Below are 20864 nucleotides of genomic sequence, written 5' to 3' on the forward strand. Positions count from 1 at the left end.
AATAAAAAAGTGCTGGGGATGGGGTGATGTGACCACCCCATCTTAGCAGTCCCAATAGAGGAGGGGAAAGTTAGGCACCCTACATTTGGGGAAAGGATAGTGCAACGGGTTAGTAGAAAGGATGCAAAGAGTCCAAAAGGCAGATCCTCCCAATGTCCAGGACGGAGGGGTGGTGTGATCTTGGGAACGAATGTCTGAAGACACGGAAAGCCAGTTCCAGTGAGGAACTCCTCCAAGAGGAGCGATGTCTAAAGAGGCCATTAGAAATCTGCAGAGAATTCATTGGCCAATTTAGAATGATGTGGGACACGGGAGATGGAAGCATGGGAGGGAATCTCAATCAATCCACCTGCATTTAATAAGCAGTTACTGTGTGCATATATAGTGCCACAATATAAGGCAAACGTGAATTAACCCCTGCCCTCAGGGGAAGACAACACGTATGCATAGAAAAACTGCAAAATAAATACATAAATGCAAGATCATCAGGATGGAGGAGGTCAAGCAAGCCATGCCTTAAGTGGTGCTTTAGTTCATCTTGAAGGAAACAAGGAATTCTGAGAGGCAGAAAGGAGGAGAGATGTACTCCATGCAAAGACATGGAGACCAGAGACAGAGTGCCGCCATGTAAGGAAAAGCTATAAGGCTGGTTTGGCTAGATTGGAGAGTACATGGGAGGGTGGGTGAAAGAAAGCTGGAAAGGTTACGTTGAAGCCAGGTTTTGAAGGGTTTGAGTCACTTAAGTTACAGAGTTGTAGTGAGATGGTCAGAAAGCTTTAGGAAAATACCTTTGCCAGCTGGATTGGAGAAGGGAAAGATTGGAGGCAGAGAGACCATTTAGGAGGCTATGTAATAGTCCAGACAAGATATGATGAGAACCTAGGGCTATCACTATGTGAGAGGAGACGAAGGAACAGATTCAAGAGATATTTCAGAACAAGACTAGGTAACTGATTGGGTACAGGAGAGTGAAGAATCAAAAGAGAACTTTGAAAACCTGCAAAAATGGAAAGACAAATGAGATATTTGTAAAGCACCCAGAATGTAGTAGGTACTAGATGAATGCTAATAGCATCCCCATCCTCACTATAACCGTCCAATTCCTTACAACTCTCCCAAGTCATCATTGCTGCTCAGGCAACATTCTCCTTCCCAGTCCACGTATTGGAATCTCTTTATATCCATCCACCTTGGAATTTCTTCCCACATTGTCTCCTTGTCACCGCCAACCCCTGCCACTCTCCTCTTATTACTACTCATATGTGGCCAAACCAGGACCCTGAATGACTTCACCATCAGTCTCCTCTACCCTGATCACATGTTCCTGAATGGACCTGGAGAAAAATCACCCAACCTGCTCCATGAATCCACTCTAGATTAATGTTACTAAACTGGATCCTCACTTCAGCAAGGTAGCCATATCTATCACTCTTCTCCTGTTGTCAATAACCCTCAATATGATGGTTGTCCATGCCTTTTCTTTCCTCTCCAAGCCTCCTGTACCATTGCCTCCAGTACCCTTAGAGGGTAGAGGGATCATTGGGTGAGAGGAGGAAGAAGGCAAAGAAGTCTTCTCTTTAGGGCGAGTTGAGCTTGAGGGGCCAATAGGATGTCTGGGATGGGGGAGATGTCCATTGGCAGGCACTCAGGAGGGGGTGGGTCTCTTTATATAGGTCTTGGAGTCATGTGTACATAGAGATGATATTGACCTTTTGTGATTAGATGAAATCAAAGAAGAAAGAATATTGGGAGAAGAGCAATAAAGAAGGAAACTATGGGAGGAGTCCCTGGGAAGTGACTATAATTTCTTTTAAAGAGTATCAATTATGTTTGTATAAGTATGTATATACACATCTAATATAGCTAATGTACAATTATATAGTTATATATATAAATATTTATATATATTTATTTATATATATATATAAATAAATATATTTATTTTATATTTATATATAAATACACATTTATATATATAAATAGTATATAAATATTTCATATAAAGAAGTCCCAGGACTCCCTGCACTTAGGAGATAGAGATGGATGAATCATCTTCATCATCACCAAGTATTTTTTTTTAACCCTTACTTTTTGTCTTAGTAACAACTCTAAGAAGGGCAAGGGCTAGGCAAATGGGGTTAAGGGACTTGCCCAGGATCACACAGCTAGGAAGTGTCTAAGGTCAAATTTGAACCCAGGACCTCCCATCTGTAAGCTGGCTGTCCACTAAGCTATCTTGCTGTCCCCCCTCACCAACCATTTCTTAAGATCCTAGAATGTGCCTGACACTGTGCAAAGGGCCAGGGATAGAATGAAAAGGAAAAAACACAGTCCCTGTCCTCACGGAGCTCAAGTCTAACAGGGGAGACGACTGCAAGGAGCTATTTGGGTACATATAAGGGATAAATTAAAGTGGTGTCAAAAGGTAGATCTAGTAGGCTGAGAGATGGAGAGGAACCAAAGGGGAGGTGAAGAGGGAGAGCATTTCAGGTACAGAGCACAGAAAATTAAAAAAAAAAGAGATGGAGTGTCCTCTGTGTGTGTGTGAGAGAGAGAGAGACAGACAGACAGACAGAGACAGAGAGAAAGAGACAGAGACAGAGAGAGAGACCAGGAGGTGGCTAGGTAGCACAATGGATAGAGTCTCAGGCCTAGAGTCAGGAGGTCCTGGGTTCAAATCTGCCCTCAGACACTTCCCAGCTGTGTGACCCTGGGCAAGTCACTTGACCCCATTGCCTAGCCCTTACCGCTCTTCTGCCTTGGAGCCAATACACAGCATCGATTCCAAGACGGAAGGTGAGGGTTTAGAAAAAGGAGAAGGCAGTGAGGGAGCAGGTCATGAGAGGGTATTATATCCTGGCAGCACTAGGCAGCTATTGAGATTTCTCGGGTAGATGAGTGAGTGGGCTAGACCTGGGCTTTGCAAAGATTGCTTTGGCAGCTGAGTAGAGGATGGACAGGAGGGAGGTAAGTCAGGAGAAAGCAGGGATCAGCCACACCAAAAGCTGCAGAGGTCAAGTAGAGTGAGGCATAAAGGGGGGGGGATAGCTAGCAGGGGCTATTAGCAGCTCTGGAAGCCGAGTTTTGGTTTGATGGCAAAGGCTTGAGAAATGAGAGGTGGGGGTGGAAGTGGAGGCAGCGGGGACCCACCCCAATGCCTAGGAGGGTGGCCATGTGGGGAGAGATACGAAAGGCAGTGTGGAATGAAGCTTTCTGAGGATAGGAGGGATGAGAGCACGTTCTCAGGCAGGGGAGAGGCTGCTGGTGGCGAACATTTGGGTTCTGGTCAGTGGATGGAGAACCAAAGTCCTGGACAAAGCGTCTGGAGCCGGGATTCTTGACTTGGGCAGTCAGTCTGGTGGGGCCTGTGGACCTCTCCTTAGAATTGTGCTTTTATAGGCACAGACTAAAGTCCAGAGGATGAGGAAGGAAACCACTCGTATCCGAACACAGCCGTTATGAGAGTTTTCAAACAGTTTCACAGACCCTGATCCAGAGAGAGGAAATAGATAACGAGTTGAGGAAACAGCTCATAAGGCATGATATCGTCCTGATGGTCAGGAGTCTTCTCTGGGTATGTGTGTCAAAAGCAGAGCAGCCGATAACGTTTAAAAAAATTGTCTTCGTATCAATTCTAAGTAGCCCTGGCCAGGCAGTTGGGGTTAAGTGACTTACCCAGGGTCACACAGCTAGGAAGTCCAGATTTGAACCCAAGATGTGGAGTCTTCTGACTCCAGATTTGAGGCTCTATCCACTGTACCACCTAGCTGCCCCAACTGATAACTTCTTGACTTGATGTCCATTTCTTCCTCAAAAGGTGGAAGTAACAGCAAGGGGAAATTCTATTCTGGGTCTAATTTTCACTAATGGGGAGAATGGAAATGGAAATGCTGAGAATCTTGTAGGATGGAGAGAAAGCAATCACAACCATCTTTTTGTTTGTGTTTTTTGTTTGTTTGTTTGTGTTTGTTTGTTTGAGTTTGTGACAGGAGAAAGCTGGGCATCATGATGTGATGCATCAGCTAGATTTGGGAGCAGATTTCAAAGGGTCCAGAGGAAGGATGGGTGAAGAGGGAGGTGCACCCAAGAAGGATGGGAACTTTTCTGATGACTCAAAAGGAAACCATTTTCTTGAGGTGAGAAAAAGAGAAATTGTTCAAGGAGAGCGATGTGGATGCACAGGGAACTCTGCAACCAACTTGGATTTGTAAAAGGTGTGTGTAGATGCTGGAAGCAAGAGCGGTAGCAGAGGGTGAATATAAGATTGGGCCAAAGGGTTCAAAGGGAGAAAATCTGGAACAAATATTGCAGGGAATGTATAGGAAAAGCAACCAGGATATAAAAAAGACTGCTGTGTAGCAGAGGGCACAGGTGGCATCAGGTAAAAACCATTTGTGGTGGATTGAATTAGGTAGATGACTTCCTCTAGCAATATCCGACAGTTCTGAGGCTGGTGGAGTGAAGGCTGATGGGGAGGGGCTGGGAATCTTGGGTAGGATGGAAGGGCAGAAGGAAAGGGGGCCAAGAGAATTAAGACTGGAGGGCTGTGTACAGTTGAATCCAAAGACAAGACAGTGAAGAGACAATGAGGTCAGGGAGACGGGATCATTAGGAAGAGAAGAAGGAACTAGAGATAGAAATGAGGAACATGGGTTTGGAAGGAGTTCAGAAGAGAGGAGAAGTTCAGTTTACAGTCATGGGGGTGGCCCAGATGATGGGGCGGTTTAGGGTGAGAGCCCTCCGGTAGGTGCCGAGGAAGGATGGAGATGGAGGTCTTTGGTGTTTAAGAGGTCGATTGGCAGGGAGGCAGAGGAGTTCAAGGAGGCATCAGCATAAATATGAAGCTCCCAAGGATGAGGGAGGAGGAAGTCTCCAAGCCAGAGTTGGAAGTCTTAAGAAAGAAGAGTGAGTTCATCCAGTTAAAAACAAAAACAAAAACAAACCCGAAACATTCTTTCCGTATCTACCATGTGTGGGACACTGTGGCATTGTGAGAGCTACAAAGACCAAAATGAAACAATGGATGCCGTTGAAGAGCTTGTTCCACTGGCGAGATAGGATGCCAACCCAGAGATTCCTGGTCATTTAAGGAAGGGAGATTGGGGAAGACGAACCAAGAGAGAGACTTCTGAGTTGAACCTTTAAGGAAAATAAAGATTTTGAAAGGAAAAGATGAGGGCGTAGTGGATTCCTGGGGAATAGGCAGCTGCACGGAGAGGGGGAGTTTGGAATGAGGAATTAAAAAATAACTAGTAGGCGGCTGGAGTAGGACAATGAAAGAGCTGTTAATGTGAGAGAATTATGGGAAGGTAGATTGGAGCAAGAGAGTCTTCATTATCAGGCTAAGAATTGTCAAAAATGATGCTGTTTTTATAAGCCTGAAGTGATCAGGTCTAGAGATGGGACGTCCTGGGTTCAAATCTGACATCAGACACTTCTTAGCTGTATGACCCTGGGCAAGTCACTCAACCTCCATTGTCTAGACAGAAGGTAAGGGTTTAAAAAAATAAACTGAAGTGAATGAGATGCTCTAAAATAATAGGAAATCTTGGGAAGGAGATAGATTTAGGGGAAGCAATGACGAGTTCTGTTTGAGATGCTCATGGGACATCCAGGTGGAGATGTCTAGCACATAGTTGCTGAGGCAGGTCAGAGCTTGGAAGAGAGAGATGGGCTGGATAGATAAGATTTTGGAGTTATTGGCATAGAGACGCTAATTGGACTCATGAGGGGGTGATGAAATCACCAAGAGAGAAAGTATAGCTTGGGAAGAAGGCATGAGCCACAGCCTTGAGGGACACCAATGCTTGGGAAATGGCAAGTCCATGGTCAGTCGGGGAAGCAGCCTGAAAAGAAATCCACAGGCAGAACTGGAGGGGAGCCAAGGGAGGGGAGGAATGACGGCCAGCAGGGTAAGAGCTGCTGAGAGGGCGAGCTGGGGGCTGAGAAGAGGCCAGTGGACTCCAGTGTTGGTCACCGTGGAAGGCGGGATGGCCAACAGGGGCCGAGAGGCAATTGGGGAAGTGGAGGCGCTGAGGAGCTTGGCAGCGAAAGGTGGTAGAGCCCCAGCTCGGTGGATGTCAGGAACAAACGGCGAGGGGTTTGGGGGCTCATTTTGGTGTTGGTTTTTAAAGGTAAGCAGATGCCTAGAGACAAGAGCCTGAGAGAGGAGAGAGGAGAGGCTGATTCCTGGGATGAGCTTCTGTGGAATCCCGACGGGATGGGACTGCCACCCCTTCCTCCAAGACTGCAACGAAGGGAAAGAGAGCAGGTGACCATGAGGAGGCAGGGGCCTTTGAAGTGCGGTCTGGCAGGACGAATCGTGATGGATGGATGGATTTAATTTTCTCAGTTGAGTTGTGAGGAGGTTTGGGACAGCCGAGGCTGGCAGAGGGAGGCATTCAATGAAGGATGGCTTTGAAGCAGTGAAATGCAAGACAATGATCAGAAATGGGAATTTCTGAGGGCAGCTAAGTGGCTTCCGGGGATTCAGAGCCAAGTCTGGAGACCCTGGGCAAGTCACTTAATCCTCCTTGCCTAGCCCTTATTGCTCTTTTGCCTTGGAACCAATGCATAGCATTGATTCTAAGATGGAGGAGAAGGGCTGCTTCATTTATTTATTTATTTCAAAAGGGAATTTCTGAGTGGGAGGTGAAGGGAGCCGAGATGCTTGGGGAGATGGCTAAGGGACGGCCTCCCATGTGGCCGAGCCAGAGCCAAGATGCATGTTCCAGGAAGAGAAGAGGATGGACAGGGAGGCCAGGGTGTTGGAAGGGACCTCAGTGTGGAAGTGGAAAACAAGGGCGAGGTTCAGGGAGCAGCAGGAGACTGCGAGTTCCTCGGGGAAGGAACGTAGAAGTTGGGCGATGTGACTAAGCTGGAGAGGGGGACATCAGTCAGGGAGCAGTCGGGGATGCCGAGTCCTTGTGAGGGCCAGATGATGCTGGCACGAGGATGCTGAAGGGATCCCGGGGAAGGAGAGTTGGGCGATTACGTGGAAGCTCCAGAAGGTTGGGGGGGGGAAGGCGGGGCTCTCCCCCCAGTGGAGCTGCCCCTCCCCCAATCCCTTGAGGCCCCAGCATGGAGTTGCTGCAGGGCGAATTCTGGGGAATTCTGGGTCAGTGAATAATAACCACGGGATCAGACCCCTGAGCCAGGCTGAAGTCATTGCGTAGCTTTGTGCCAAGATGGGGAGAAGTGAGCCACACCCAGAAGATTGGTGGAAGGCTTGTGGGGTGAGCATGAGGGTCCCCAAGTCCCAGGAAGGGAAGGACTTTGCATGGCTTTGAGTTCAGGTTCTGATTCTCAGTTTTGAGACCCCGGCAGTGGAGGCCTGAAGAGCAGATCCTGACTAGACCGAAGCTTGGCGTAGGCTCCTCAGCCTCATCCAAAAGTGGTGCTGGGCCAGGCACTGCCCCATTCCCTACCCCCACAGCAGCTTCTTGAATCCCAGGAAGCGCCGGCTTTGCTGGAGTTTCTGGACTTCCCCCTTTGCTAGGCAGTACTGAATGCGGTCCACATCTCCTGAGGGAAGGTCGGAGATCCTGGAAGGAGGATTAGAACCCTGTGCCCAGGAACCTCCCTCGCTGTCCCTTTGGAAGCCTCGTTGGTGGGTACGCCAGCAGGCCTTAGTGAGGCTCCCTCTAGCCCAGTGGTTCTCAACCTTTCTAATGCCGTGACCCCACAATACAGTTCCCCATGTTGCAGTGACCCCAAACCAAAAAATTATTTTGGTGGCTACTTCAAAACTGTAATTTTGCTTCAGTTATGATTCGGAATGTAAGTACCTGATATGCATTATGTATTCTCATTGCTACAAATCAAACATAATTTAAACATAATGATTAATCACAAAAACAATAATTATATGTTGAGAAATATTAATCCAGCAGAAGGCAGCCTGAGCACTGGGGCAGGAGGTAAGTCCTGCCTGGGGAGGGGGTCCACAGACGCTGCCTTCTTCTTCCTGTCGTCTCCCTCCAGCTTCGAGCTGAGGCTTCACTTTGCTGGGGTTATTTGGCTCAGTTATCCACTCCAGGAGTTATCTGCTCCAGGACTCATTCTTAACCCCTCCAGAGCCAGTACCCTGGTGCTCTCTCTGGGTCTCTGAGTCCGGTCTCCAGGCAACAACAACAACAAAAAAATCCATAGGCCCTCATAGGGGGAGGGCTGCTGATAAGTAACTAATATTAGTACAATGTGCAGGCAGCAGGGTCCCCATTCTTTCTGAGATCTTGCTGTAAAGTAGTGCGATTTCTCAGCGGCTAAAGCCATTGGAAATTGTATTTTCTGATGGCTTTAGGAGACCCCTGTGTTTTGGTTGTTCCACCCCCGTTGGGGTCGCGACCCACAAGTTGAGAACCGCTGCTCTAGAGAGGGCCAGGGGGTGCTGCACGTTTCCTTGGCTCTTTGGCCTCTACCCATCAGCTCCCTCAGTGTGCACAGAGGGGAAGGAGGACCCAAAGGGAAGAGCCTGACCTGAGCTTGTGGCGCGGTTCAGTAGCAGAGCTGGGACAGGTCGCTGGGGTTTTGGGCTCCTGTGTAGGGATCTTTAGGGCCTTTGTGACTCAGCCCCTGAGGGCTGGCCCAGGAGAGGTAATGACTGCGCACTGCCTATACTCAGAGGACAGTCATGTTTGGCCCAGGTTAGCGAGTGACAGCGGGCTGCAGCTTCTCTGCAGTCTGTTGACCCGCATTCGGATCAGTCCGATCCCTGGGTCGGGAGCCCGGGGCCTCTCTGTCAAGACTCCCACACTCTGGCTGGCGGCATGTGGCTGGGAGGGACGGGAGGGGTGCTGTCAAGGTGGCATTGCTTTTTGGCTTCCATCCTCAGACCTGGAATGTCGCCTCCCCGAGAGTCCCAGTGCCCATTGGTCCTCCTCCCTCAGGCTGGGCATGGCTGACCTATTGGCTGTCACTGCTGGGGCAGCGGGACAGAAGCTGGGCCTAGACTCGGTGCCTTTGGGGGACCCCACAGCACTAGCCCCGCTCATGGGGGGCAAGGATGGGGCCTCCTAGAACAGGGGCTTCTGGGCCGGGGGAGTGCAGGCCTTTGAATACGGATAGCTCAGGACAGCTCCCTTCAGGGCATTTTTACAGCAGGAGTCCATGCAGGGCACACACAGAGCCCCAGAGTATCCTCGATGCCCGGCCTCCCACAAGGCTCAGATTAGTCTACCCCTGCCCACACCGGTAGCCCGAGCAGCAGCCGGGATGGCCCTGACCTCCCGCTCCCCATCCTGTGCCGCTGGGCCCCCAAGAATCAAGGCCCAGGCGTGGAGCCCACGACTCCTTCCTCCTCGGAAATGAGCTAGGCTTGGAAGGGGCTTTAGGAGTCATCTGGTACAACTTTATTTTACAAGTGGGGAAACTGAGGCCCAGGTCCTGGGTCTGGCTTTGCGTTCTCTCCCTAAGCCCCAGGGCTGGCTGCAGATAGAGTTACTGGCTCGATGACCACCGAGCCATTCTTGGTGAGAGCAGAAGGGGGAGGAACAGAGCAGAGGCCAGGAGTCTGGCCTAGCACTTGTGTCCTGGGGAGGAGAATGGAGAGAAAGCTCCTCCTGGACTGGCTTAGGCCAGCCTCAGGCACTCGGCCTTCCCTGGAGGCCCATTTTACAGAGGAGGAAATAAGCCCGAGTGGTCCCCGAGCAGAGGCAGGAGCAGAAGGCGGCTCAGGAGAGCACAGATGAGCCAAGCCAGACTTTTTTTCACTTTTTATTCAATGAGCCGGGGGCTCGAGGCTGCAGGCCGTCTCCGTGTGCCCCCCAGGGTCCTCCTCCGGCTGAGGTGCACGCCGGGTCATCGGGTCTGCCTCACCAGAGGCCTGGTTTGAAGGCAGACCGTCATTGGTGCCGGGTGGAAGACTCTGGGGATCAAGGGGAGACAGGTGCAGGAAGGGAAGGGGAACTTAGAGGTAGCAAGGCAGGTCCTTCTCAATCACCTGCAGGAAGAAGGGAGAGGAGGAGGGTCAAAAGGCTGTCTGGAGACTCTCCTAATCCCCTGGGCAAAGGCCCAGCCTCCCGAGGGTCCCATCGCCCCGGCGGGCAGCCCCTCCCTCTGGGGCCCCGGGGGGCTTTGCTGGGGACGAAGGGGCTACCTGGGGCTCTTCCATGGGACCATACCGCTTCACCACACAGCCGTCTTTGTCAATAAGGAACTGGAAGAGGCAGAGGAGAGCCGTCAGACAGGGCACAGCCCCAGAGAAGGGACCCCGGGGACGAGGGAGAGGGCCGGGTTCCCATCTGGGCAGGCCCTGCAAGCGAAGCCCCGAACCAATACTTGGTATCGGTTCTCAGACAGGCCCTCAGAGGGCCGCCGAGTGGATCCAGGAGGAGGCTCTGCAGAACACGCCCAACCTCGGCGAGCGCGGCTTCCGTGTCAGCCAGTGACGCCTGCCCGTGCCCGGGGCCCCCACAACCTCTAAGCAGGGCTGCAGAGAGCCCAAAGGTGGACGCCGAGGGGCGGCCTGCACGCTGCGCTTACCTTGGTGAAGTTCCACTTTATTGCGCTACAAAGGAAGGGAACAGAGGGTGAGGCTTCTGGGGAGAGCGCGGCCCTCCGCAGCCAGCTCCCGCCTCCCGCCCCGCCCCCGCACTCACTTGCCCAGGATGCCCTTCCCTCTGGGCTGGATCTTCATCCATTTCCACAGGGGGTGGGCATCGTCACCATTGACGCATATCTTGCTATACATATCAAACTTGACATTGTAGCCGGCAGCGAATTCTCGGATTTCTGCGTTACTCCCTGGCTCCTGCGGACGGAAGGGGCCGGGTCACGGGCCGCGCTGACCCTCGCCAGCCCAGGCCGGACGCCGCCCCACCTACCTGTCTCCCAAACTGGTTGCAGGGGAAAGCTAAAATCCGTAAACCGTTCTCAGCGTATCTGGCGTGCAGGTCGACAAGCTGAGTGTAGTTTACGTCCGTCTTGCCTCATTGCGAGGCGACGTTGGTGACGATGCAGACGTAGCCCCTGCAGGAGAGGAGACCCGGGAGGCTGTGAGTGGCTCCCTCCAGCCCAGGGCGGCCACACCTGGGCCTCCCCTCCCCCCCACCCCGGCTGGAGGCCCAGGAATCGGGCTCCGGTTACATAACCCCCCCATCTCCCTCTCCTCACTTGTACTTATCCAGGGACACTAGGCGACCATCGATGTCCTTGGCAGAAAAATCGTGCATGGACCTGGCACATCTCCAATCATTGCGGGAAGCGCACTGGGGGACAAGGAGAGGGTCTGAGTCACCCCACGTGCAGGGGCACGGAGCCCTGACTCCCATCTCGGCCCCGCCAAGAGTCGGGGCTAGTGGGGTCCGAGGCCCCGGCTTCAAACCCACCCCTCTTGCTCCCTGGGTCTCAGCTTCCTGTTATAAAACAAGCGGGTGCATGACTGCAGAGGAACCGGGGTCCAACCACGCTTCGCCCCCCCCCCACCCCCCGACAAAGGGGGATGATCTCAAGGTGCAGATGAAACAGACATTTTTGGACATGGCAACACAGCAAACTGGTTTGCTTGACCGTGCAAATGTTTTTTTTAATCACCCTATTTTCCCCTAGTGACCATCCCTCTCCCTGAAGGCTAGCCCGTATGATAGTATTTTTAAAAATGTCATGACCACCCTGGTGCAAACATCAATAATAGGGAAATGGGTCTTGACCAAAGACACAGGTAAAACCCAGTGGAATTGTGCGTCAGATATGGGAGGGGTGGGGAAGAACATGATTTTTGTAATCCTGGAAAAAAGCTCTAAATTAATCAAATACAATTAAAAAACAAAACAAAACGTCATAACCCTTACCTTCCATTCTTAGAATCAATAGTGTGTACTGGTTCCAAGAAGTGGGGGCTAAGGGCTAGGCAATGGAGGTTAAGTGACTTGCCCAGGGTCACACAGCTAGGAAGGGTCTGAGGCCAGACTTGAACCTCTTGTCTGTAGGCCCAGCTCTCTATCCAGTGAGGTACCAAGCTGCTCCACAAATAGTATTTTTTAAAAGACAAAAACAGGGAGGGACAGAACCAGCAATATTGATCAATACATAGAAAAAAGTCTGAAAATCTGTGCAGTATACAATCCTTGTGGACCTCTCCTCTCTCAAAGGGATGGGTGTCTTCTCATATTTTATTTTGAAAGCTAGACTCCATATATTTGTTCTAAGGGTTTTCTTTTAGAGGGGAAAGAAGAGAAAATTAATGGCAAGTGAAACAAAGAACAAAGGACTGCTTGGTCAAAGTGGTTCCCTAGGAGAAAGGATTGCAGGGATCCAGGCCCTGGAGGAACTCCAACAAGGGGCTTTCCCCCATTCTCCCAGACTCCGTACTATTTACCTACTGAGGTATATGCCCCATCGCTCTTTGGTACAATGGAGGCTTCTTAAGGGCAGGCATGTTTCATTCTGGGGCCTAGCTCAGAGCCCAGCACCCAAAAGGGCTTAATAAACGTTTGGGGAACCAAAAAAACAAGGAAGCCAGCCTCCACCTCCATGGGCTCTTTATCAGCTCTGACATCATAAACCTTATCTTCAAGGCAGGCTCCAAGATAACCCCAGAGAGGCCAGATCTCCCGCCTCTCCTCAGCTCAGCCCATCTAGGACCCTGGGGAGCACAGCAGGCTCTCTCTCACACTGCCACCCGAGGAAAGGCTTACCAAGCACGGAGCCCCCTGCACACTGCTCCACCTGTCTGCACATTTTTCAGAAAGGCCCTCCAAGGTCAGTGAGGTAGACTGAAGTGTCACATTCCTGACAGCAGCCAGGGCAGGACTCGGGAGATCCGTGGCTGGGGAGGGAGGGCCCTGACCCAATTCTAGACTTCCATGAGACCCAGAATGAGGGCAAAGGGCCCCCAGCAGTCGTCTCCCTCCCTGGCAGTCACGCTCAGCAGGGCTTGGTGTCCCGTGGGCCCCATGATGTCAAGGAAAGGGAACAGTCCATAGCACTTGATTGGTTCCACCCATTGGCAGTGAGCACCAGGCGTTGGCAGGGCACTGGACAGGGAGGGGCTGCTTGGGATGGACCGACCTGGGCACTGAGTCCCAGCTTTGTCACTGAGAACTTGAACAAGCCTCTGAGGTTGGAGATGATTTCTGCTGTTCCGGGAAAGGCAACAAGACGTGACAAAGAGAAAGTTGGCCCTGGAGGCAGGAAAACCTGAATTCTGATCTTACCTCGGTCATTTACTACCTATGTGACCCCCGAGAGGGTCACTGAATCTCAAAGCCTCAGTTTCCAAATCAGGAAGTGGGGGTCACATATATACTCCTGCCATTTACTGCTGGACCCTCCCAACAATCCTGTAAGCACTTACAAGGCCAGGGCCAAGACCAGGGACTGCTCTGGACCAGGGAATTCCTGGAAGAGGAAAACTTCCTCCAGCAACGCTGATCTATGCCAACTTATAGCTGGAGCCACCCAGAGCCCTGAGAGTAGGACTGGACCTCGGGTCTTCCTGGCTGGCTGGCTCCAAGGTCAGCTCTCTCTCCAGGCTGCTACCTTAGTTCTCCCCACAGCCCTAGGAGGGACTGTCCCGGCAGCTCTGCTCACTCCCTTGGCCTCCCCAAATCAGCCGGGGGCATTAAAGGTTTCAATAGTGCCGAATCTGAAAGGCTGAGGGTGGGGACAGCTGGAGAAGCAGAGTATTCTGGTGAAAAGAAATCTGGATTAGAGCCAGAGGCTTGAAAGGCTTCAATCCCAGCTCGGTCACAAGACTTTGGGCAGCAAATCCCTTCCCTGCTGAGGGCTCACTCTCAAAATGAAGTTGTTCCCTTCAGCCCACCTTAAAGGTGGTCTGACTAGTCCAACACCCTCTTTTGCATACAGGAACCATCTTCACGCTCTAGATCCCATGAGCCTATAAAGCGGAGGCTCTGACAGGTCCAAGAATTCCCCCCAAGTCACACAGCTGTTATGAACCAGAGACCTGGGTCCAAATCTTGCCCCTGACCCTTCCTAGCTATGTGACCCTGGGCAAGCCATAATTGCCTAACCTTTGCCAGCAATACTCAGTATTGATACTGAGAGAAGGTAAGGGATTTGGGGGGGGGGGGGGAAGAGGCGGACATCCAAGCCTCATGCAGCCCCCTTTGAGACAGATCATCCTTCTAGCTTCATAAAGACTCAGATCATCCATACTGAACCTCTCATTTTGGAAGAAGAAACAGAGGCCCAAAGTCAGTCAATAAACATTAATTAAGTACCTACTGTGCGCTAGGCTCTGTGCTAAGCACTGGGCTTACAAAGAAAGAGAGCCAGTCTCTGCCCTCAAGGAGCTCCCAGTCTAAAGGGACCAACAAACAGACTAGAAGCAGGCTAGCCCTTTCCCGGGGTTACACAAGTCCCTTTGTACAGTCTTGTCTACATGCCCATATACACACACACCTCCTCCTCCTCCCCCAGACTGCAAGCTCCTGGAGAGCAGGGCTGTTGTATTTTTGTCTTTGGATCTCCAGAAGCTGACCTGGTGCCTGGCACTTTGAAAAAAATCCAACCAATAAAAAACTTCTGCACCAACCAGGGCAGGGTAGCCCTTCTCTGAAGCCCTGAGGGGGTTTCACAGCCCAGTTTGTGTCCAAGGAAGAACTTGAACCTTAGTCTTACACTGGGAAAAGCCCTATCCCTGGACCCAGGTGCGAGGCATGTCAAACACTACGTTAGCTGAACTGAGCTAAAAATTAGGAGAAAAGCAGAGCCTACGTCTCCATACTGCTAGGTCAGGTCTCCTCAGTCACTGTCCAACAAACACTGCTTCTGAGCCTGGGTCCCCTCAAAGGATCCATCTGGGGGAAATACCAAGGAAACCCATCAGTTCCGGCTCTCCACATCAAAAGGCAGGCCAAGCCAGATCAGTCCTTTTGGCCCCCTCCAATGGCCTCTGGAGAGGAGTGTGAGCAGTTTCTAGATAAACGGTGGACACACCCATAAAATTACTCCAGGGAAGAAAACAAACTCAAGCCTAGAAAACATTTAGAGACTAGAGGCTAAAGTGTGGTAGGCCAGGCCCAGCCTGAGGCCTGAGATCAGTGCCAGCAGCCAGCCCAGTCCTAAAGGGGGCAGGGAATAGAGAACGTTGGGCTTACAGATTGCCTAACTCAAAGTCCAGAACACAATGGTCTGGTGATTCAAATGATTCAACAGCCTCCCCTCCTACCTCCCACCTCCAAGCTTTCAAAACTGACCTCAGAACCCAGTAATCTGCCCACACCCTGAGAAGCTAGTGTACCATGCTTGCTGCCAAAACTCAGTTAGGTCAAGATGACAGTTAAGTCAATATTATCATGGTCAAGGATGTAGCGAGAAAGGGCGCCCAACTTCTGGCCTCAAGGAGCCAGAGTCTAGTGGGTGGGGAGAAGGAAGAGGCACATACACAGAAATGCAAACTGGAACACAATTAGGTCCAAAAGAAGGAGCAGGAGGAGATGCAGAGAGGCAGCAGGGTCCCTAGAAGAGGTGGCACCTAGCTAAGGAGGGCCCTGAAGGGGAAGGACAGGTGGCAGGAAAACCATTTAGGAGGCCAATTACAAGAGTTTAGGCGATGAGTGCCGTGGTGGAAGAGTGATTTTGTGGGGCCAGAATGGACAGGAGTTGGGGACTGGACACAGGGACAGTGAGGGAGATCTGAGGCCTCCAGAGTGTACAAAGGAGCTGCCTAGGGGGATGGTGGCACCATAAACAGGAGGAGACAGGCAGAGTATTCAGTGTTTCGTTCTGAGGGAGAAAGCAGTTCAATCAGATAAGCCTGGTCCAATAACAGTGCCCAATAGCCATTCTGGGAGTCCATAAACACAAAATTCATTCCAACAGCCCTGCCTCCTAACCTAGAGGAGGGAGGGATCCAGCTCCCATGATACAAAGTCCTTGGTTTGGGCAAAGATGTCAGAAAAACTGCGACATTGTGCTAGCAGGCCTCCTTCCAAGTGGGGCCTTGCTCATCCTCCTACTCCCCCTTTCCTCTAGGCTGTCCCAGCCCAAGGCCAGCAGGAGTACAAGGAATTGTTGTTCTCTGAGGAAGCGGGTTAAAGAGGGCTTCCTCCTTTTCCAGATGGGGAAATTAAGGCCCCAAGAGGAAAAAGCTTTGCCCAAGGTCATATTTAGGACTGACTCCGTATTAATTAAGACTTAGATTTAGAGCTGATCTCCCAGTCCCATTTTACAACTAGGGAAATTCAGGCCCGGAAAGGTGAGGTTTCCATGGTCATAGGGTTGGAGGGGTCCTGGAACTTGGATGAGGGAGCTGGGTGTAGAGGAAAGAAAGCAATTTTACTTTGAATAACCTCTAATTGAAATTTAGCATTTCCTGCTACGTAAAGAAGCGGTCCAATTCTGACTGCCAAAGGCGTTCAGGAACCGATAGAGTATGATAAAGAGTCTCACAGGGGCGCTGGAAGGGTCCTCGGAAGCCAGCACCCTAGCTTAACCGAGGGAATGCTGGGGGCACAGGGGTCCTCCGATTAGAGGTAGGAGAAGAACCCATGGCTCAGGCCTTCCCACGGGTTTAGGATTTTAACTTGGGACAGAGAGCAGACCTCAGGAACCGCTCAACCCAACTCCCCCCATTAACAGATGAGGAAACTGAGGCCCAGGGAGACCAAAGGCTGTCCGAGGGCCCTGGGCCCAGTCACGCCACCCCTGCCTAGGGTCACACTCAGAAGGAATGAGCGGAAGAGTCGGGATTTGAACTTATGGTCCCCTCTTTTCAGTCCTGCGCGGTCAGGAGAGCAGTAGGGGGTGGCCGCTCCCGCCCCTCCCCCTCCTAGCCTTCAGGAGAACAATCGGGGGCAGACATGGGGTAGCCCCTCCCCCCCCTGCGTCCCCTCCCACCGCCTTCCTCTCCCCTTCCTCCCACAGCCCCCAGGCCCCGGGATTTGGGAGGGGGTCAGGGTCTGAGCCGAGCCAGGCCGAGGCTGGCCAGGGGAGGCTCCTAGCCTAGGGCCGGGGTCCGACGGAGAGCGGAGCTCGCGCACCCGGCCCCTAACGGACCCTTGGGGCGGGAGTTGGGGCTCACTGGCTCCCACTCGGCCGACATGGTTCCCCTCCCAACCCGGCCTCCCTGAGCTCACCATACTGCTGGAAAGGCCCGGGGCTGCCAGGGCTGCGCACAGCAGGGCTGGCTTCACCAAGCGGTAGAGGCGGCTGAAACTCATTTCGGCGGTGGTGGGGGAGCCTCCTAGCCGAGAGGCGGCTCCCTCCCGAGCGCCCCAATCAACGCGCGCCCGGGGGGCGGACCGTGCCGGGTCGCCCCACCTTCTGACCTTCAATCATTGGTCTGGATGGTAGCGGGGCTGGACGGCGGCACAGCAACCAATCAACACGTCGGAGCGGCGGGAGGGGTGGGGCTTTGTGTTCGGGGGTGGGGCGGGGCAGATTGCAGAGACCAGCTGGGCCCGCAGAGCACCTGATTCCTATCCTTCTTGAGGCCCCAGGGGATTGTTGCTGGTGTCAAGAGTTGTTTGCTAGGGCGCAAGTCTGTCTAGGAGACTGCGGCTGTAACTGGGCGCCTTATTTACCTGGATAATGCGACTCTCAATATCTAAATAACCTGACTGTCACCCCAACTATCCGGATAACTGTCTTAGTTTCTCCCATAGCATGTATAGCTAATATTGTCTACTGGCCTCAGCGGTCCAATTTCAATCTGCTTAGAGTGCTTAATGATGATGTAAAAGGGTAATTAATAATTAGGAAGAATCCTTGTTAGAGTTTATCAACTAAATCACTGAGTCCTAGAGTTTTATCTACATCTTTCCCAGCTAGTTAGGAAAGCTGACTGATAGGTCTTCAGAGCTAGCAGTTCTGGGTTCTCAAGCACAAACGATCAGGTTGGCAGGATTTAGAGCTGTGGGGGACCTTGAAGATTATCCAGTAAGACCCAAGAAGCTTCTTTATTCCCTGACAAGTCTGCATGAAGAGGAAAGGGAATAGATCCTAGTGCTCAGTGTGTTTGGGGAATTTTGAAGAGGAAAGCTCCTGGAACCAGCAGAGACAAAGGGAAGGACTTTGTTGAGGGGTTCCTGATCTTGATAGGATCAGGCTACAAACGTTTAAGGGACAAAAGCATAAGGAATGATGAACAAGATGAGTTCAGAAAAACCTGGAATAACTTACATGAACTGATGAAGTGAGCAGAATCAGGAGAACAACATATACAGAAACAAATATTAAATAATGATTAACTGGGTAGGACTAAACCTTTATCCGAAAAGCAAGTCTCCAAGTATAACCACAAGGGACTCATGATGAAAAAGCCATTCCCAGGCAAAGAAAGAACTGTTGGAGACTGAGCGCAGATCAAAGCATATCATGTTTTACTATATTTCTTTCATGAGATTTCTGTTGTTTGTGTGATAAGTGACTAATATCATGATATAAGTAATATGGAAAATATAGATTACATTTAAGTATCATTATTTATCACTTCAGGGAGGAGGGAGAAGGTAGCAAGGGAGAAAGCTGAAATCCTAAAATTGCAAAAAATTGTTTCTACATGTAACTGAAGAAAAAAAGACCTTTTTAAGGATAGGATCTGTTGGGAGTGTATGGGATAATGAAGGCAAAAACACCATTTTGCATATTATCATTATATTTAGTCCATATTTAATAGACAAATAAATCATTTATCAAGCAAAAAATGTTTAAGGGACTTAATTCTAGAGTTTTTTGTTACTTTGTATATTTAGTTATCTTTCTCTGTTAAATCTTGGTTTTTTTCTGGCCTCTTATTAATAAACACAAGAAAATATACTCTTTTGGTTGGGAGTGTTTAGAGCTAACAGTACTTGGGAAATCTAGGTTCAAATCCTAGTTCCAACACTTTACCTGTGAGAGCTTGAACAATTCACTTAATTTTTGACTTCTTAACTAACCTGACAACCTAAAGTCTCTGTGCCTCTATTCCTCATCTGTAAAATGAGGGGACTAGATTAGATGATCTATCTATAAAATCTCTTCTTTGTTTAACTTTTTAAGTTGAAGGTTCCAAAATGGTCCCTTCTCTTTTTGTTAGCTGAAGATTAAATAGAGGAACTGCAGGGATGCTGTTGGTTGTACATGGGATTCCTGTTCTAATATAGGTTGGACTAGATAACCTTTGGGATAAAAAAAGACCACCCATCCCAAATTACAATTACAAATCTGGAGTCAGAAAATAAGAGTAAAAGAGGTGTTTATTCCATTCAGGAAAGGGACATTTCAACAATGGGCTAAAGAATAGCAAATTGACTAGGCATAATCAGGGAATAAATAGGTTCCCAACCAACAGAAGACCCTTTTCCCTCTTCCCCCCCGTCTGGCCCCAGCCTTGGGCCTTGACTTACAATCTAAGCAAATGGATTCTGACCTGGTTCAGGGTAGGGTGAGATACAGAAAAAGTGTTATTTCAACCTTCTTAAGAGATAAGGAAGCAACTGAGTTGTCAATTGCCCTTGTGTGAAATAAGGATTATGTATTATTCTCATTGTAATAGTATAGCAATAAAAGCAATATTGGTAATTTCAGATATATACCCCTTGGCAATTTCCATATAGAGATAGTATAAATTGCAAAATTCCATCTTTTCCTCTTGCAATCTGCTCTAACAAAGCCCTGTTTCTGGCATGGAGCCAGGGTTTTTGGCTAAAATGAGACAGAGATTAGCTACTCCCTATGAAGTGTATAGAAAGAACCCCTTTTTTACTTTTAGTAATACTAATATCCTCAAATGAAGAACCCTTTTAACTCTAGTAATGAGAAGAGGTAGATTCTCTCTTTGGAAGGGAAAATGGTGATTCCTCTAAATAAGACCTCTTCCAAAGTGCTTAGAAATAAATTGTAGTTTTGAAGCCTGAATCTATCATTTGTAGATAAGATCTTAAGTAGCCTGCTAGCTTTCTCCTTTTCTCCTCCTCCCATAAACCCACCCAGCTCTTAACTCACCTCTTGAAATAAAAACATTCCCCACCCCTTTTGGTCATTAATGACAAGCTTCAGTTTGGTTGAAGGTACCTGAAAGTTCTTTCTCCAGAGAAACTCATAACCCAGATTCTTCTTGAGTAAAGAATTAACTCCCTTTCCTTTTTATCTGATTGATACAGGAACGTGGCATAAATTGTCCTGGATTGAAGTACTTTGTAGAAGAAATGTTCTGACCTGAACTTTAACTGTTCCTATATTGTTAATTTGAAGGATATTCCCCATGAATCCAGGATGTGTGGCAAGATGATTGTCTCAACCTAAGAGGGCACCTTTTGTAATGAAGTTATATTCCCTGTATTGGCTCTTCCCTATGAATTGGAATCAATTCTCTCTGTTTTCTGGCACTTGTCTCTTTCCCTCCACTCCCCCCCCCCCCATCCCCTTTTTCTCCCTCTTGCCTCTCCAATAAAAGCTGCAATTCTGACTGCATTCTATCCTGACTCCAGTCTGTTCATTAGAATGATTCTGGGGGTACATACTCTCCCCAAACCCACTCCACACAATCAGGAGCCTTTTGCCTTTTATCAACTTTTTTTCCCAGGCTTGTCCCAGAGTCTTTATAGATAAAGTCAATAAAAGGCCTTTGAAATTTGAAACAGACTAGTCATCCCTTTTTCAATTAGGTCAATTGGGGGTGTTTACCAGTGCTTTTACCTTGAGGATATTGGGGATGGGGTAGGGTTTAGGCCAAATGTTTTACTAGAGAATCACACACTTTTATTTCACTCACCTTTGAAAACCTTTCCAAATCTAAGATTCTGTGATTCCCTGGCCACCAAGGTCATCAGACAAATTGACTACCTTGAATAAACTGACTTGAGATTATTCCTCAGTATTGGAAAAGGCCTGAATGCGGAATCTGGACCATCTCCCACTAAGTTTCTGTGTAACTTAGAATAACTCTCTTTTCTATGGGCCTCATTTTCCTCCCC

General features: G+C 49.8%; 1 protein-coding gene across 1 annotated transcript; it reads right to left on the bottom strand.

Annotated features, from left to right (window-relative positions):
- Positions 1 to 9327: 9327 nt before the first annotated feature.
- On the bottom strand, positions 9328 to 17449 carry GPX4 (glutathione peroxidase 4). Its single transcript, XM_003340742.4, has 7 exons — positions 17043 to 17449; positions 11113 to 11207; positions 10824 to 10968; positions 10599 to 10750; positions 10483 to 10507; positions 10097 to 10156; positions 9328 to 9940 (listed from the first exon to the last, which is right to left on the bottom strand). The coding sequence occupies exons 1-7, from the start codon at positions 17124 to 17126 to the stop codon at positions 9908 to 9910; spliced, it is 594 nt and encodes a 197-aa protein (XP_003340790.2). The 5' UTR covers positions 17127 to 17449; the 3' UTR covers positions 9328 to 9907.
- Between the last annotated feature and the right edge of the window lie 3415 nt (positions 17450 to 20864).

The sequence above is a fragment of the Monodelphis domestica genome, chromosome 3 (genome assembly GCF_027887165.1).
Source record: "Monodelphis domestica isolate mMonDom1 chromosome 3, mMonDom1.pri, whole genome shotgun sequence".
Taxonomy (NCBI): Eukaryota; Metazoa; Chordata; class Mammalia; order Didelphimorphia; family Didelphidae; genus Monodelphis; species Monodelphis domestica.